Raw genomic sequence first — 18,438 nt, 5'->3', positions numbered from 1 at the left:
CCTCACAATGACTCACCCAACGTAAGTCTTCTCGAAATAATTCACTATAGACATTAGCTTAGGATAGTTTGTCTGTATATAGTAATAAGTAAGTACTAAGTTATTTCATATAAGAAGACTTCCTCGCCATCAGCCACTGGAGCAAAAGCAAAAAGTAAAAAGTATCTGAAAAGTAAATCTTCTTAAGATTCTTCTGAATTTTATTTTTATTATTCACGGACTTTATAATGCCACAGACACCATTTTCACGGACATAATTATTCACGCTAAGGTCTTCAGCGTGAAAGTAATGTCCGTGATAATTATAACCGATAAGGTAATTCATGTCACAGTTGTTTATTTATTTTGAGGTTTTTTATTTTATTTTACACCTGCGCAGACTTAGTGGAGAATAAGTTGCTAGTAATTGTTTGACCACATTTCAATTGTGCTTTTCCACTTTTTATTAGATCCAGTCAAAGTGCAAATATTTTTTCCTCGGCTATGGATTACCATCGGAAGAAATCAAACTCATTGACCCAACTCCATTAGTTGGCACTTAATATTCATATGCATACTGGTGAAACTTTAAAAAAAACATATGAAGGAGTCAATGAGTGGTATTTTATATATTACCGATGGAAGCGATATTTGGATTTGAACTGGTATAAAAACCTCTATAGTTATACTGTTTAATTTGATCGTTTATAAATTTAACTTTTAATGCAGTTCCGCGATGAATGATCCGATTACGTACGATAATGGAGCTCCGAATACCCACGGTGGGGCTTCCACAGACCCCTCACCCCTCACAGACCCCTCACCCCTCACAGACTCCTCACCTAGAGAGACTCTCACAATAGAAGAGGCAGTAAATAGAGTTTGCGAGAAAGTCACCCTGAAACTGGTTCTGATGTTCGCCGCTGTCAGTTTGACAGTTCTTAACGTTGGACCTGGGACTTACATGGCAATATTCACGGGCTACATTCCTTATACTGAGTGGGAATGTGTGTCTGTTAAATGTTGTGATCTTTTGGCGGCAGCTGCGTCCACTAAAGGCTTTTACTCTTACGAGACCATGTGTAACAACAATTTGATCGCAGGCTCCGACTTTAAGTGGACTTCAAAGACAAAATCCTTCTCAACAAAATGGGGTTTTTACTGCCAGAACGAAGCCAAACTATCTCTTTTCTCCAGTGTACATTCAATAGGAACGTTCCTTGGATCAATGTGCTCGACAGGTGTATATGAAAGGATAGGTCGGAAAAAAGGAGCAATAGTCGGCAGTTTCCTAACTCTGATCGCAGTGGCAGCCAGCGCGGTGGCCAACAATTACTATATTCTCCTCTTACTCCGCATTGTGTATGGGTTTGGTATGCAAGTTACCTACATGGGGTCTTACTGCTGGATTGTGGAGACTGCTCCGACTTATTTAAGGAATCCCATCAGTAATCTGTTTGCGCTAGGGTGGTCGGCGGGGATATTCGCGTTGATTGGAATCAGCTACGTAATTCATGATTGGCATTATGTTCATGCTGCTGTGGCCTGTGTGGATGCCGTTGCGATTCTTCCTTTCTTCTTGCTCCCCCTCCCTGAGTCTCCTCGGTTCTCCTTACTCAAAGGAAAAGAAGAGGAATCAAAGAAAACTCTCACAGTTCTAGCCGGTTTAAGTGGGACTAATGTTTCTCTCGACAAAATAGATTTGGTTTTTGAAGAGAAGGACCAGTCTTATTTCGAGCAGATTAAAGACTTCAAATGCCACCCAACCATGCTGAAACAAACCCTAACCGGTATGAGTATCTGGTTTATGGTCTCCTTGATATTCTACAGCTACCAGTACGGATGGTCCAAGATGGGACACGGTCTCCACAGTATTTACTCCTTCTCGGCTCTGGGGGAGGCGATATCTTTTGTCATCCCAGTGCCATGCTGCCGCCTTCTCGGCCGCAAGAAAGCGACTATATTCTTTTTTGGGTTGATTATTGTCATGAACGGTTTAGCAATGCTGAATGTTAAACTGACAGCTGAGTGGAACCTGGAGCACCTCGCCAGCTTGATAGGGAGTATTGGAGGCGGAGCAGCGTATAACCTAATGTTTCTTTACACAGGGGACTCCTGAGGGGAGCTGGCACCCACCTCACACCGAGGCATGATCCTGTGTCTTAGTGCGTGCTGTGCGGAGGTAGGCAGCTTCATTGGTCCGTATGTTAACTTATTGTATGGAACTACAGATAGAAGGGTTCCGTTGACCTTATTTGCAGGGTTGTCTGTGCTGGCTATTGTAGCGCTGTGTATCCTGCCTGATACAACTGGACGGTGTGTCCCTGAGACCCCTGGTGATGTAGAGATGCTTGCGGAGGTGTGTTCCTGAGACCTGCGGAGGTGTGTTCCTGAGGCCCCTGGTGATGTGGAGATGCTCGCGGAGGTGTGATCATGAGACCCTGGTGATATGGAGATGCTTGCGGAGGTGTGTTCCTGAGACCCCTGGTGATGTGGAGATGCTTGTGGAGGTGTGTTCCTGAGACCCCTGGTGATGTGGATATGCTTGCGGAGGTGTGATCATGAGACCCTGGTGATGTGGAGATACTTGCGGAGGTGTGTTCCTGAGACCCCTGGTGATGTGGAGATGCTTGCGGAGGTGTGTTCCTGAGACCCCTGGTGATGTGGAGATGCTTGCGGAGGTGTGTTCCTGAGACCCCTGGTGATGTGAAGATGATGGCAGGGGGAAGTAAGGGGGATGGAGAGAAGGTTTTATTTGAAGGAGATGCAAAAAGTCAAGTTGATGTGACAGGAGTCGAATAGAGTGGAAGGAGAAAGTGGAACTGATGAGCCTAATGGATAAATAGCTGTGGAGAGTAAGCTGATTGGATATGAACAGGAGCTGCGTCCTGCGATGTCACATCTCAGATGTAAAGTTGTGGTAATTACCGTATGTGGACCAAATGACATTTACATTTCCAACTTTCAGATCGCATCGATAATTTATGGAGTTAGATATTATAAACAGTTAAGAAATCTGTAATATAATAGTTATTTATTAGAGTTCTATTAGTGCAATACGTTATTACAGATTTGTCAACTCATATTAAACCCATTGTATCATAAATTAATGTAAAGGTGAATAAGTTTGTAAATCATAAAGATACCAAAATGGCTATTTGAGTATTTGATACGCTCAACCATTCAAAATAATATCGAGAAAGTGGCACGAATCCAAAGTAAATAATAAAAAAGTCTCCTATAATATTACGAATTATTCCTCGCTTCATAAGCTCATCACTAATCCTGCATCATATAAATGTCTCCACCACTATTGATCCAAGAAGAGGATCCCAGAATCAGGAAGTCTAATTATCTAATTAATCATCTAACTAATTATCCAATTAATTATCTAATTAGTCCTCTTCAAGCAGAGACAGGGCCATCACCGGGTTGCTCCACTCCGATCGCCATGATAGCTTGCTGAGTGACACCAATCGCAGGACAGTTTGAGCTCATCTCACTACGCCATATTTCATCCCGAATGTTGGCTCCTGTATAATATGTTGGTAATAAGTTATTAACTTGATTAGTTATTAACTTAATTAGTTATTAACTTAGATATCTATTAGAAATGGCAATATGCAAATTTATTTCGAAGTTATAACGCCCTTTTTACTAATCTGTAATGAAAATACTTGACAAATATCATGACGCATGAATCGCGGTATAGAAGTCATAACTGAAATATAAGTAATATAGAACTGTAAGCTATTTTGGGACTATTATAAAATGTGCGACCTGCTTGAGCGTGCAGTTAAACGTTTCAAGTTGCCGAAAATGAAATAAGTTGGCCATTAATTATCAAATGTGTTTAAAAATTTGAACATTTTTCGAATCCATAGATTGACCACACCCTCATATTTACTCCTACTTGGAATCACTAAATTAACTTCTTAAATAAAATTTGTGTGACTTTAGCATTTTAAAGTTTAAACTTTGTGACTGCAACAAATTATTTGGTGCGACAATCTCTGGGTTTTGAAATTTTAAACATTTTTGACGAAAAATCTAAAGCTTTGTGTTATTAACTTAATAAATTATTAACTTAATAAAAAACCAAGTTACAGTGGACACCATTATTTATTTGACATAACAATTAAGTGACCGTGCTTTAAGTGACCGTACGTTAAGTGACCGTGCGTTAACCGTGCCTAAAGGAACCATTGTACGTTTTAACTGATTGGGATCTGACACATGTAATTTTGTAATGATCTTTCTAATTTCTAATTTATAATTTCTAATTTCTAATTTCTACGTTATCCGTGCCTTAACCGTACGTTATGTGACCATCGACAGGTTACCGAATTGCACAGTAACAATGAAAAATACACGCGCGTAATTTTAGAGCTCATTTTCAATACCGGATTATAATAGATCATGATACAAAACTTCCATTACTGCTTCACAGTTACGCTTATTTATTATATACAGCCCAAGGTTTTTCAATCATTAGCAAATTGAGCTAATATGTCAACATACTGTAACTATATGTGTGTGTGTATCGAGAGTCAAATCAGGTTAAATGGACATTCTTTTTATTGTGAATACTACGAAAAACTGAAAAATAAGTCATAACATAGTGTAATTTACAAATTACAATACATAAAGTTTCCTTTTGAAGCAATATTTACTTAAATCATCTCAAAACTTGTAAGTTTGCTAACTGCATTTTAGTAAGATATCTTAGCTTCTGCATAGTACTGTGATTACACGATTGACACAAATATGTTACGTTATAGCAGTAGAAACCATAAACTAGCATGACCTCGTCGTCTCTTAATATGCGACCACAAACATTCCTAACATCTTTCGTTCTTCCTTAGATCCCACTTAAATCACACTTTTGTTCTGCTCTAAATTAAATATAATTAATTAATTATATAATTAATTAATTATATAAGTAATTAATTATATAATCATTATTTAAATAATTAAATTAGCACCCCTGCGTGACGAGTGTTCCGGTTCAGGTTCGAGCAATAAGTTGCATTAGTAAGGGCTAAAAATAAAAAGTCTGCCATGCTTCGAACTGAACTTAACAACTTTTAGTTTATGCTACACTTGTTTTAAAAATTCAAACCATGCCTTTATTATTCGCATTAATCCGTTTCCATTAGAATTCTCTGACGACAACAGATTATATTCTAATTGCGTAACTGATTCTTCGTAAAGGAAGCTAATATTAGTAAAAGGAAACTAATTCCATCGAGTTGTTGATACTCAACCATAGTAATGTCTCGAATGAATGATGTAATTGATTAAAGAATCCTTCAATTAAGCAACATGATGATTTAACCTATTAGTTACAATACGTTGTTCTTTATGATTGTAATTCTAAATTCTTGAGTATAATGCTTCAGTAGCAAGATGAAATATCTAAAACTTTTAAGGTGTTCTAAGCAAAATCATTCATTGCAAAATCTCATTATAATATTTATCTATTTACGTAGATTTTTACAAACTAATCTACGTGACAGGACAATTTAGGTTTCATTCTGCCGAAAGAATTTTCTTATCTTCCCAAAATTTCTAATAATTGAGTCAGCTCACAAATATATACTACTACTATGTCGGAACTAAGCCCGATCTACGCCAGATAGCCCCCTCTCCAAATATCCCTGTCCCGCATCAGGGTTCGCAGTTCCTGAGTTCCTCTTTAGAGTTTGTCCCAACTTCCTTCAGTAACATAGACAAGTAGCTTTGTCTTGATCGGCCTTGCTATGTACAAATATGTTTGCAAACATAAAGCAGCTAAAGCTGTTTTGTGTGCAGACTCTAAGCAAAAGTTGTGCCAAGTACACATAACAATGTGCGTCAACCGACACGTGATCTTGTCAGTGAAAATGTCAGTCTATGTTTAAAACAAAGCTCCTTCCCTTGATTACACTAGTATTCCCAGGAACCCCATCACAATTAGTCGAAGACAGAAAATGCCGCGATGTTGAAAACAGAAATACCAATGTTTGAGAAGCTTCCCCGCTGAAGACGGTACCCCCAAGAATTCGGTAAACCTACACAAATCGTGACTAATCTGTGAGGTATTTTCAGTTCACCTGACTTTAAGTCGATATGAGAGGAGTAATAGTGAAAAAGAGAAGTATCCAATTTGACGGAATGAATTTCTGAGGAGAGAACAACTAGGCTTCCCGGCAGAATTACAACATAAAAAGGCCTCTTGTCGGTTAACGTTAAAGAGCTCCAAATTTATCAAATTCTGATGTCTCCAAAAATTTTAAATGAATCTTGGCAGCTGTATGGCGTTACTGACGACCAATTAGTAAACCCGCGTAACTTAACCTAGTAATTGGTACAGCCACTCCGTTCGTGGTTTTATGTTAAAGTTTTTCAGAAATTTATAGAATAGCCAACGTCTCCGTGAAGCTGAGAGGAAGAAGAGTTAGAGCAATTAACATAGCTCCCTTGACCCGGGAGTTTATATATACTGACGGAAATAATAACTGTGGTGTTGTCAAGTGTAAGTTGGTTTACAGTTGATAACAATTGTTAGTGGGAGTCTCCATGACCCTCTCTCTCTCACACTCTCTCTCTCTCTCTAGCCCTCTCTCTCTCTCTCTCTCTCTCTCTCTAGCTCTCTCTATCTCCCACTAGCTCTCTGAGGGAGAAGCCTTAGTTTTGTTTTATACAGCAGTTAAACTGTTTTAACTGCTCTGTTATTGACAAGTTGCTGGTGGATATGAGACACCCAAACAGTCCGCAAGTGAGTTAGGCTGGTTGTAAAGTAAATATATTTTAAGGCGGGATCGTCCCCTCCCCCGGGAAGGCTACAGAGAGGAGAAATAGTTGGCAGCGGACTTATCAAGCAATCATATGGAATAGAGAGTGAGTTACGTTTTTGGCAAGTGTGAACCACGTGACAGATGACAGCATTATGATACTCATTATCATGACATCCGAGGAGAGGTCATGTGACACACATGCGCGTTATCACGTGCACATGCGCGCTGTCACGTGCAATGAGGCATGGTAAGTCAGGGTCGCACCCCGCACGGTCTCGCATATATTATGTTAAATGCGTGCTATGAGAGTCAGAGAGAGAGAGGAAAGATTTAATATTTGCCAGGTTTCCGAAGTTTAATAACTGATTGAGTCTTTTAGTTTAACGTAAACCAGTTTCTCCAGTTTCTCTATCCTTTTCTCCGTTTCGTTTGACAAGTAAGCCTGATAGCACGTACTTTTGCCGTTATGAGGATGCCAGCCACCCTTCAGAAGATCAGGAATCGATGCCAGCGAAACAAGAAGCTTCCCAGCGAAGGATCAAGCTCCCCTTACGGACCTAAACGTAGTAAATCAGCCCCCTTCTACTTCCAAGACTTTGACACGGAAGAACTGGAGCTTCTAACGAACGGTTTCTCCACGCCCCCTAGAAAGTCAGCCCGCTACAGTTGTGCTACCCCCGACTCCATTGCTTCAACCCCAGGACTAATCAGAAAAGCAGATCTGATGAAAAGAATGCCATGCGCCAGGAAGTTCACCTCCTCAACCCTCGGCAGATCAGAACCAATAATGAATTTCACAGAACGGGAGCCGATCAGACAGACTAGCCTAGGGGTTATAATGGCCAAGAGGTTGAGAAGACCAGACAGACCCATGTCGATGAACCCATTTAACGAGGAGAAAAGGGGGGGTTGCAGCGCGGAGAACTGTGTTTTGTGTACGCTTGTCAGACCAGAGTTCAGAGGCAGGCACATCCACAAGATTAGCAGCCCTTCGTTTATCAGAAACTTCGATTGACTTTGAGGACCAAGTCTGTTGAGCAGAATCAACGCCGTTTTAAAGTACAGCATCTACAGTTTGAAGTCAGAACCAACACTTATTGAAGACCTGAGCATGATACAGAACTATAACGCATTAGCTGTGGAAGCTGGAGTCCATTTCAGGACCAACACGATTTGTAAACTTTGAGACTTTTGCTTGAAAGCTTGAAGCCCGATCTTATAAGACTATATTATGTTCTCATTCAATACACTTCCTGCAGAAGCACGAACAAAGAACATTCGTGCATTCGCTAGTGTGATATTGGTGCAAAGAAGTTTATTTTAACGATATCATGATTTATTAATTAGGACAGAGCAGACTGCTTCGTTTTTATTTTAACCTGCATGAATTTAAAATAATCTATTTGTGTTATTTTGTCATTTAAAAAGTTGGATGAATGATCATGATGCTTAAACTGGATCTGTACATATCGATATTTTAACTTAGTTAAGGTTTAGTTGACCTTATATTTAGAAGTATAGAAAGATAAGAGTATAGATAGAAATTACTTTAAAGATTTTACGAGAGATTTAGTTTGTTAGAGTTTAGACCTTACAAGACTGATGTAGATTTATTCATTTAGTTTTTTGTTATGTATTCAATTGCGTAATATGTATTCATAAATGTATTTATAAATGTTTATGTAAATAACTTTCAATTAAGTATCCATAAAATATTTGAATTTATACGAAAATTGCGATTTCAGTTTCGTTTTTTATCCAATAACTTTTAAATGCTTTACAAAATTCTTGAACTCCTCTACCATGAGGATAACTAAATGCTTGTGATACTATATCTATTATCTAAATCGAATCAAATTTCAACATTGAAATAAATAAATTAACATAAAACGTACCTACAAATAAAAAAAGTATGTAATACAAGACTCACCTAAAATCATCTAACTCGCCTAAAATCTGGCATTGTTTGCTGTATGTAATACAAGACTCACCTAAAATCTGGCATTGTTTGCTGTAAGCACTGGCAGTAGCACACGCGACAGGGTATTCGTTTGTCAGAAGCTCAATGTTGCAGTAATCTGAGGAAAGGTTTTAATTCAAATAACGAAAAATGTTTAATCGATTTTCAATTACTGAATATTGACCCTGGATTCTGAAACTGTTATACAATATATCCTCATCCTTAGAACTCAAATTATCCCAATGTAGCGATCTTCAGTCTCGTTATTTTGTGGGTTTTGACTCCAATTAAACTTTGTAGCGGCTTTGAAATCTTTCAGTAATGCCATAGAACTGTAGTACATATTTCCTCCGAATAAAATGGCTGAGAAAAATGGCTTCAAGCTGATCGGAACTTGATTAGTATAATATATGTAAAACCCTGAATCCTACCAAGATCTAAGAATAGATCATCTACTTGCTAAGGATTCTTAACTATTACGGTTATGTTTCATGGGCTAAACTTATCGATTATTATCTGACTTCGTCCCACACTTCTATTCCGTCTCATTAGATGATTCTTTCTAATTATACTCAGTATAATGACGATATTGTAACCTCTCCCATCTCCCATAACATTATCATCACTACTCTGAAATCTGAATCTTGACAGGACTATAAGTATAAACTTAACTTTCAGTAAGCAAGTTTGGCAAGTTTGGCAGCAGCGCACACCACAGCTTGTAAAGTTGTAACATAATAACTCTTAAAACACATCACGAAACTGACAACACCCGCTGCTTTCCCATACACTTGCGCGAACAGTGTTCGGACACTTGCTCGAACATCATCACCCTCCGCCCCGCTCTAACAATGTCCTGATAATTCCCACATCTCTGACATCTAACTCAAAACTTTTAAACTCATCCCAAGTCAACTTTAAATCCGTGTGTGGTTTATTTGAGCAGACTACAGTTTATTTGGATGAGCGCCACACGACAGGCTGATAATTGTGAGAGTCGGTCAATATGACGTGCTATCCAACACCTCGTTATCTTGTGTGTATCTGAGTTTCTAGGACCGGAGGGGGGGGGGGCTCCTTTTAGTCTTGGGAAATGTTTAAGGTGGCTTCCGGCTTCGTGGATAAATTACATGTGTAGATTTCAAGTTTTAATACATTTTTCCTTTTTGAAAAATATACCCAAACATCAAATGGAGTAAAAGAGTAACATAAGGTGCCCCAACGGCCCCCACCCACGACCCCCGCCCCCGCCCCCCCCCCCCCCCCCCCTTCCCCTCCCGATGGTACTCGGAAAAAAAGCAGAGATGGACGTGTTGAGTACTGTTATTCAGAGAGTCAGAAGAAATATATGTGTGTGATCACGTGCGCATGCACGTTGTCACGTGCAACTAGTAATGGTGTGTTACATTGATGATCTAATGTTTACAAAGTCATACATAAAGACTAGGTTCACTTAGCAGGGCTCATGAAATTACAGGTTCAGTATGTTCCGAGGGACGGTGCTTTATAAAAGCCCTAAACTGATGGACAGTTTCAAACCGGACACGTACAGTTTTATACTGTTGAAGATCAGGAAACAAAACGTCAGTAAGCTGAGTGCAGTTCCATCAATCCCTAAAAGAACTAATCGTTCATTTCTTTTTTTTGCTCCTGTAAAGCCTTCACGCAAGCAAGATTCATGAACAACTTTTAGCAAATTCTTCGAATTTGGGTGGGACGTTGTAAAAAAAGTTTGAGGATGAGAAGGTCTGGACGATTAAAAATTCTGTGTTTCCCAATAAATTACATAATATCAGTACTCACCTAATATCAGCACTCACCTAATATCAGTACTCACCTAATATCAGTACTCACCTAATATCAGTACTCACCTAATATCAGTACTCACCTAATATCAGTACTCACATAATATCAGTACTCACCTAATATCAGTACTCACCTAATATCAGCACTCACCTAATATCAGTACACACCTAATATCAGTACTCACCTAATATCAGCACTCACCTAATATCAGTACTCACCTAATATCAGTACTCACCTAATATCAGTACTCATCTAATATCAGTACTCACCTAATATCAGTACTCACCTAATATCAGTACTCACCTAATATCAGTACTCACCTAATATCAGTACTCACCTAATATCAGTACTCACCTAATATCAGTACTCACCTAATATCAGTACTCACCTAATATCAGTACTCACCTAATATCAGTACTCACCTAATATCAGTACTCATCTAATATCAGTACTCACCTAATATCAGTACTCACCAGCTAGGCAGGCCTCGTAGAAAGTGTTCAGGTTGAGGGTTTCGTGGCATTTGAAAAGTTCCTGGTTATCTACTAGTTCCTGACATGAGGCCCTTGCTTCGTCGTTCAGTCTGGGGATAATGCACATTAGTACGGGTCACAATGCACAGGGGATAATGCACATTAGTACGGGTCACAATGCACTGGGGATAATGCACATTAGTACGGGTCACAATGCACTGGGGATAATGCACATTAGTACGGGTCACAATGCACTGGGGAATATTCAGATAATTTTGGTACTGCATTGTAAACTCTTTAAATATAATACTGCCCAGTGACTGCACAGTCACTGCCCAGTGACTGCCGACTAGCTGCTGACAATATGCAAGCGTTGATTTGCTGAATTGTTAGTTAGCACATATAACATCTTTCGTATCAATTAAATGTTTCCAGTATAGCAGTATATATAACTGACAAGGTGTTTTTCTGTCAGCAACCATGGTCACGAATTGTAAGAGCCTGTTCCACAAGGTGATCCCTAAATATAACCATGACAACCATGCTGCTTTTCCTGTTTCAGCGCATCTGTAACTGCATGGCAACTGTTTCCATCGTGGATGACGTTTCCTTTGATTACACAAATTTTCATTGAACTTGTGTGTCAGTCTCGTTGATTAATATATCCTACCACAAACCTAAGCCCAGAGGTCAGTTGCAATGTTGATGATGCTGCCAACCCCTGAAAGCGTGACTTCCGATCACTGACACCTAACAACAGATACTGACTACAAGCTGTCTTCTTCTGTCAGCAGCTCCAATTAGTCACGGATATTACCACCGTTAAAGAAAAGCTAAGTCAAAATAGTTCCTGTTGGCAAGCGACATCTTTTTCCTGGGCAGAAGACATTTTTAACTTTATCTTGGTACTATTTCTTCACTAAAAGCGAGTTAAACATTTTCTACAATGGTTAGGGGAACTGCAGGCCCCGCATACCACTCTTTCAGGGCATGGCAGAAAGCTCTAGGAGAATGGAGATGCGGGGGGGGGAGGCAGAAAGCTTAAGGGATGCGGGGGAAGGGGGGGGGGGGGCAGAAAGCTTGAGGGGATGCTTGCAGTACAAGAACATTAGAACAGCTAAAAACCTGTAGTTGCTTCCACAAGGGAGAAGTCTGGAGTACTCCTTGTTAACAGGGTGATCACAGTACTCCCCTCTATCTAGTAACCTAGTAACCTAGTAACCTAGTAACCTAGTAACCTAGTAACCTAGTAACCTAGTAACCTTGTAACCTAGTAACCTAGTAACCTAATAACCTAGTAACCTAATAACCTAGTAACCTAATAACTAGCTAAAAACCTGTAGTTGTTTCCACAAGGGAGATGTCTGGAGTACTCCTTGTTAACAGGGTGATCACAATACTCCCCTCTATCTAGTAACCTAGTAACCTAGTAACCTAGTAACCTAGTAACCTAGTAACCTAGTAACCTAGTAACCTAGTAACCTAGTAACCTAGTAACCTAGTAACCTAGTAACCTAGTAACCTAGTAACCTAGTAACCTAGTAACCTAGTAACCTAGTAACCTAGTAACCTAGTAACCTAGTAACCTAGTAACCTAGTAACCTAGTAACCTAGTAACCTAGTAACCTAGTAACCTAGTAACCTAGTAACCTAGTAACCTAGTAACCTAGTAACCTAGTAACCTAGTAACCTAGTAACCTAGTAACCTAGTAACCTAGTAACCTAGTAACCTAGTAACCAGCTAAAAACCTGTAGTTGTTTCCACAAGGGAGAAGTCTGGAGTACTCCTTGTTAACAGGGTGATCACAGTACTCCCCTCTATCTACCTTCCATCTGAACACCATCTCTTCTATTCCTCCCAGTAGAGACCCTTCCACGTCATTTCCTGGTGGGTTAGTTAATTAGTTAACTAATTAGTTATATAAGGAATCATCTGAAGCTGTGGGCATTACCTAAAGTAAATTACAGTTTAAAGGAGATATAGATTATAGATACTATTATTATGAGATATCTGTTGTAGCTCCGTTGCATTACCTAAAGTAAATCACAGTTTAAAGGAGATATAGATTATAGATACTATTATTATGAGATATCTGATGTAGCTCTGTTGCATTACCTAAAGTAAATCACAGTTTAAAGGAGATATAGATTATAGATACTATTATTATGAGATATCTGTTGTAGCTCCGTTGCATTACCTAAAGTAAATCACAGTTTAAAGGAGATATAGATTATAGATACTATTATTATGAGATATCTGTTGTAGCTCTGTTGCATTACCTAAAGTAAATCACAGTTTAAAGGAGATATAGATTATAGATACTATTATTATGAGATATCTGTTGTAGCTCTGTTGCATTACCTAAAGTAAATCACAGTTTAAAGGAGATATAGATTATAGATACTATTATTATGAAATATCTGTTGTAGCTCTGTTGCATTACCTAAAGTAAATCACAGTTTAAAGGAGATATAGATTATAGATACTATTATTATGAAATATCTGTTGTAGCTCTGTTGCATTACCTAAAGTAAATCACAGTTTAAAGGTAGATATAGATTATAGATACTATTATTATGAGATATCTGTTGTAGCTCTGTTGCATTACCTAAAGTAAATCACAGTTTAAAGGAGATATAGATTATAGATACTATTATTATGAGATATCTGTTGTAGCTCTGTTGCATTACCTAAAGTAAATCACAGTTTAAAGGAGATATAGATTATAGATACTATTATTATGAGATATCTGTTGTAGCTCTACTACACGGCAAATACCATTTGTTAGTTAGCTATATAACCTTTACTCATTACTGTCTGTGCAGAGTGCAGACGACTGGTGGACAGGTTTTACCACAAGAACTACCACGCCTTATGATGACATATTGCTGGTAACTTTAAGGCGGATAAGGTTGCAGAGGCAGGTAGACAGGGCACAACATATGATAACATGTCAAGTTATGCGGAGGTGCATAATAATTATGCGAGCTGTTGACACATCGTCTGGTTACATAGTTATGATTTTATTTCAAACAAGTTAAACACTCGAAACGGGTGGATGCAGACGAATAGTTTCATGGAATAGTTACAGAGTAATATAAATAAATGACTTACCAACGGTTATGCTTGCCAGCATTGTGATATCACGTAGTAAATGACTTACCAATACCACGTGCAAAATGACTTACCAATATCACGTGTTAAATGACTTACCAATATCACGTGTTAAATGACTTACCAATATCACGTGTTAAATGACTTACCAATATCACGTGTTAAATGACTTACCAATATCACGTGTTAAATGACTTACCAATATCACGAAGCTGGGTTCCCTCGTTTTCTGCATCACCGTCGTTATTACCACACAGTCCACACGTCTGACCACCTGTCATAATAGTATTATACTGTGTTATACACACTACAATAGTTATAACTGTGTGTTATATATCAGATGTCAGAGAGGAGGAAAGTTCAATCACTCCTCCTGAGTCTCGTGAGTGAGCTAGGAGGTCGCTAGACATCTCATTTTAAAGCCATATCGATTTTCTATACGCATACCAAAAATCAAATGCGTAACTAAAACAAAAATTAAATTACAGAAGTTTCTAATTTTTTGTCAAAAAACGAACTTTTATGGGTATTTCTAATGACCAGGGTCTATATCAGATATCGGAGAGTATGAGATAATATCCCCTGAGAGTATGAGATAATATCGGCTTGTAATAATTATGCAGGATATCCAACAAGTGATACTCGTAGTTAACACCTTAACACTAACGGTTAAATACGTCACACTACCCGCTGAGCACTGTGTCACTTTTTATTAGCCTGAAGTGCATGTCAGGAGGAACTATTGATTACCTTATCATCAGCTTAATTAAATGTGCGCGTTGTATATACCTTATCGGACGTTATTTGACAAGGCACTGCGTCAGCGTGAACGGACAAAGTTTTATCGGTATTTATCTATACTTGAACGGACATCCGGAAGGGGGAGGGGTTACAAATTTGGAAAAACCCGGACAAGGGGGCGGACGTTTTTAGTAAATAGCCCCTAAGCTATTATAATACAAGTAATTCAATATTTGTTATTCAATTTTCGTTCAGAAATTGAAAAGTCCAACTGAATGGCTACTGCATTTCAATCGCCACAATTCAAACTTTTAAGTTTACAATGCCAGATTAGCTACTATTTTTCTAGGCTGAAGGTTTTATACCATTAGCTCATTAGCATGTAAGGGGGAGTGTTGAGCAAAATCGCGACGACTTTTCCTCATAACCCACTATAAAGTAACTAAAAAATTATGTTTCCATCGTACATAATATATTGAAAATATAAAAGATCTGCGCAATAAGTCTACACTTACTTTGAACTGTTTCGTCAATGGATATCTGCAGTCCCATAAATCCATCGTAAGTGAGGGTAACTCCAGACCCATCCAAACTGACTGTGAGGTAGAGACCATCAAATGAGAATCCTATGTTACCTATCTGGAAGTCTTGTCCCTGGAGAAATCATTCAATATTATTCAAAGTTTGTTTTTAAAGATAAAACTCAAAACTTTGGTTCTTTTTCAAAAACCTGACGTAAGAAAATACTTGTAACAATCACATAAGATACAAATTGGTGTTTTTGTTAGTGTGAGATATGGTCATAATCTGTTAAACAAACTACGTTTAACCAACTAAATCTAACTAACTAAATCTAACTAACTAAATCTAACTAACTAAATCTAACTAACTAAATCTAACTAACTAAATATAACTAACTAAATCTAACTAACTAAATCTAACTAACTAAATCTAACTGACTAAATCTAACTAACTAAATCTAACGAACTAAATCTAACTAACTAAATCTAACTAACTAAAAATAACTAACTAAATCTAACGAACTAAATCTAACTAACTAAATCTAACTAACTAAAGATAACTAACTAAATCGAACTAACTAAATCTAGCGAACTAAATCTAACTAACTAAATCTAACTGACTAAATCTAACTAACTAAATTTGACTTACTAAATCTAACTAATTAAATCTAACTAACCTGTCTGAATGGAACCTTGGTACCCTGATGGTTGATTACCCAACCTCTCCCAATAAACACAGCATCTCTAAACCCCTGGTTCGTGTGAAACACTGATATGTCGTGCAGGCAGGTCCCTGGGATGCAGTTATTCTGGTTCGTTAGTTAATCAATCAAATCCTTTATAATTAATCAACTTGAATGATTAGCGACAGAGAAATAAATTGATTAAGCTTTATTTTTTCAATAAAAAATTAAATTAATTACTAACTTAATAACTAAGTTAACAACTAAGTTAATAATTGAGAAACTGACCTCTGCCACAAGTCTGAAATCCTCCGTAAATTATCCACCCCATATCCACACAATCCATTGCCAGCACGTAAGTGCACTCATTCTCAAACTTGTACTTCAACCCTGTGTATAAATAAATAGATGGGATCAAACTTGTACTTCAACCCTGTGTATAAATAAATAGATGGGATAAAATTTCACATATTTTATTGTAACTTCTTAACTTCTAAACAACGGATAGTGCAAACATAACGCTGCTATCTAATCTTTTTATAAAAAACAGAACCATAAGGCTTGCACGAGTTGCATTCTACGCCAAATTTCACACAGCAGTTATTACTATGTACATTTTACATGTATGGAATATTTGACGAAGCCTTTATAATACTGCGAAGGATAGAACAAATCAGATCAACATTGTTAGTGGAATATTCCATAATCTAAAATTCGGCTAAATATATGGGAGATCGTTTTAAATTGGTATTCGCCAAAATCTACAATTTTATCGTTATCGTGTCACCAGACACTACTATTAGCTCGGATTTAAAATCTACATATTTTAGTGGAGCGTAGAATGAGTGTAAATTGAGTGCGATTCAGTTAACGCATCAGTTTTCTTCGCGTTGAGTTGTTTCCTTTTCAGTTGATCTTTGAGTAATTTTAACTTCCTTTTTTTCTAGACATATTTCATTTCATAGTAAAGATAAAGTTTTAGTAAACCCTTCAAATCTTGTCAACGAAGTAACGGTAGATACTTATATGTGATAACACATATAAATGTTATTTGACTGCAGAATCATGATGGGTCCGAAATAAATTCAAAAGTAATTTTTAAACTCGGTAAAAGTCTGTGTCTATGGGCCCGACATTCAGCTCCGCAATAGTCCTTACATTACAGATATTGTCAACAACATACCCTAGCTAGTAACAATATCTCACCGTTAAACTAGAGATATTGTTAACGATATACCCTAGCTAGTAACAATATCTCACCGTTAAACTAGAGATATTGTTAACAATATACCCTAGCTAGTAACAATATCTCAACGTTAAACTAGAAATATTGTTAACAATATACCCTAGCTAGTAACAATATCTCACCGTTAAACTAGAAATATTGTTAACAATATACCCTAACTAGTAACAATATCTCACCGTTAAACTAGAGATATTGTTAACAATAATCCCTAGCTAATATACCCTTAATAACTTGTAACAATATCTCACTATCTCACCGTCGAATGTGATAACATGTGGGTCTCCGAACACGTTGCACGCTTTTTCCCCGTTGATTCCAGCAGCTAACAGTCCAAGCAGGACGAGTATCAAAAAGCACCGCATTATTAACTATAAGAGTATAAGGGTAACAGTAACTTGTTATTATACTGGAGGATATTAGATGCTGCGTAGTTGTCATGGTAACTAGTGTAGTTGTCATGGTAACTAGTGTAGTTGTCATGGTAACTAGTGTAGTTGTCATGGTAACTAGTGTAGTTGTCATGGTAACTAGTGTAGTTGTCATGGTAACTAGTGTAGTTGTCATGGTAACTAGTGTAGTTGTTATGATTACTAGTGTAGTTGTCATGGTAACTAGTGTAATTGTCATGGTAACTAGTGTAGTTGTTATGATTACTAGTGTAGTTGTCATGGTAACTAGTGTAGTTGTCATGGTAACTAGTGTAGTTGTTATGATTACTAGTGTAGTTGTCATGGTAACTAGTGTAGTTGTCATGGTAACTAGTGTAGTTGTTATGATTACTAGTGTAGTTGTCATGGTAACTAGTGTAGTTGTCATGGTAACTAGTGTAGTTGTCATGGTAACTAGTGTTATACCGGAGGATATTAGATGATGACTACTAAAATAACAGTGTCTTAAAACGTTTAAGTAATACAATTTTTTAGCATGACTGAGAGCAGAAAAGGAGAGTTCTTTTTTAGTTTAAAAAAATACACCTCCTTTCTGGTTCATGTAAGTAAGTACCAAGCTTATGAGTGGACTACAGAAGAAAGTTAAATGATGACTGCCCAAATAAAGTTCATTACAGTACCACCAAAAAAGGGAAATAAAAGCTCTTTATTATTTAATGCTGTTAATTTTCAATTAAATCTTTTAT

The 18,438-nt window shown here is 37.6% G+C and overlaps 2 protein-coding genes across 3 annotated transcripts in view; one reads left to right on the top strand and one right to left on the bottom strand.

Moving 5' to 3' along the window:
* Positions 1 to 715: 715 nt before the first annotated feature.
* LOC134823899 (solute carrier family 22 member 20-like) lies at positions 716 to 2,098 on the top strand. Its single transcript, XM_063835497.1, has one exon. It carries the CDS (start codon positions 716 to 718, stop codon positions 2,096 to 2,098), a length of 1,383 nt encoding a protein of 460 aa, XP_063691567.1.
* A 900-nt stretch (positions 2,099 to 2,998) lies between these two features.
* LOC134824336 (BMP-binding endothelial regulator protein-like) overlaps positions 2,999 to 18,438 on the bottom strand; it is a 68,936-nt gene continuing 53,496 nt past the window's right edge. The window contains exons 2-10 of one of the 2 annotated variants that reach the window (XM_063836215.1): positions 17,560 to 17,671; positions 16,346 to 16,447; positions 16,052 to 16,167; positions 15,369 to 15,507; positions 14,312 to 14,386; positions 12,747 to 12,882; positions 10,998 to 11,107; positions 8,750 to 8,836; positions 2,999 to 3,512 (exon numbers count right to left, since the gene is read on the bottom strand). In XM_063836215.1, the coding sequence (XP_063692285.1) occupies positions 3,385 to 3,512; positions 8,750 to 8,836; positions 10,998 to 11,107; positions 12,747 to 12,882; positions 14,312 to 14,386; positions 15,369 to 15,507; positions 16,052 to 16,167; positions 16,346 to 16,447; positions 17,560 to 17,665 (999 nt within the window). In that variant the 5' untranslated portion in view covers positions 17,666 to 17,671 and the 3' untranslated portion in view covers positions 2,999 to 3,384. Of the gene's footprint in view, positions 3,513 to 8,749; positions 8,837 to 10,997; positions 11,108 to 12,746; positions 12,883 to 14,311; positions 14,387 to 15,368; positions 15,508 to 16,051; positions 16,168 to 16,345; positions 16,448 to 17,559; positions 17,674 to 18,438 lie in introns of both variants that reach the window. The other variant, XM_063836216.1, reaches the window with a different exon arrangement.

This window comes from Bolinopsis microptera, chromosome 12 (assembly GCF_026151205.1).
Source record: "Bolinopsis microptera isolate Bmic1 chromosome 12, MBARI_Bmic_1.0, whole genome shotgun sequence".
NCBI lineage: Eukaryota > Metazoa > Ctenophora > Tentaculata > Lobata > Bolinopsidae > Bolinopsis > Bolinopsis microptera.
This window is presented reverse-complemented; position numbering and strand designations above follow the sequence as displayed.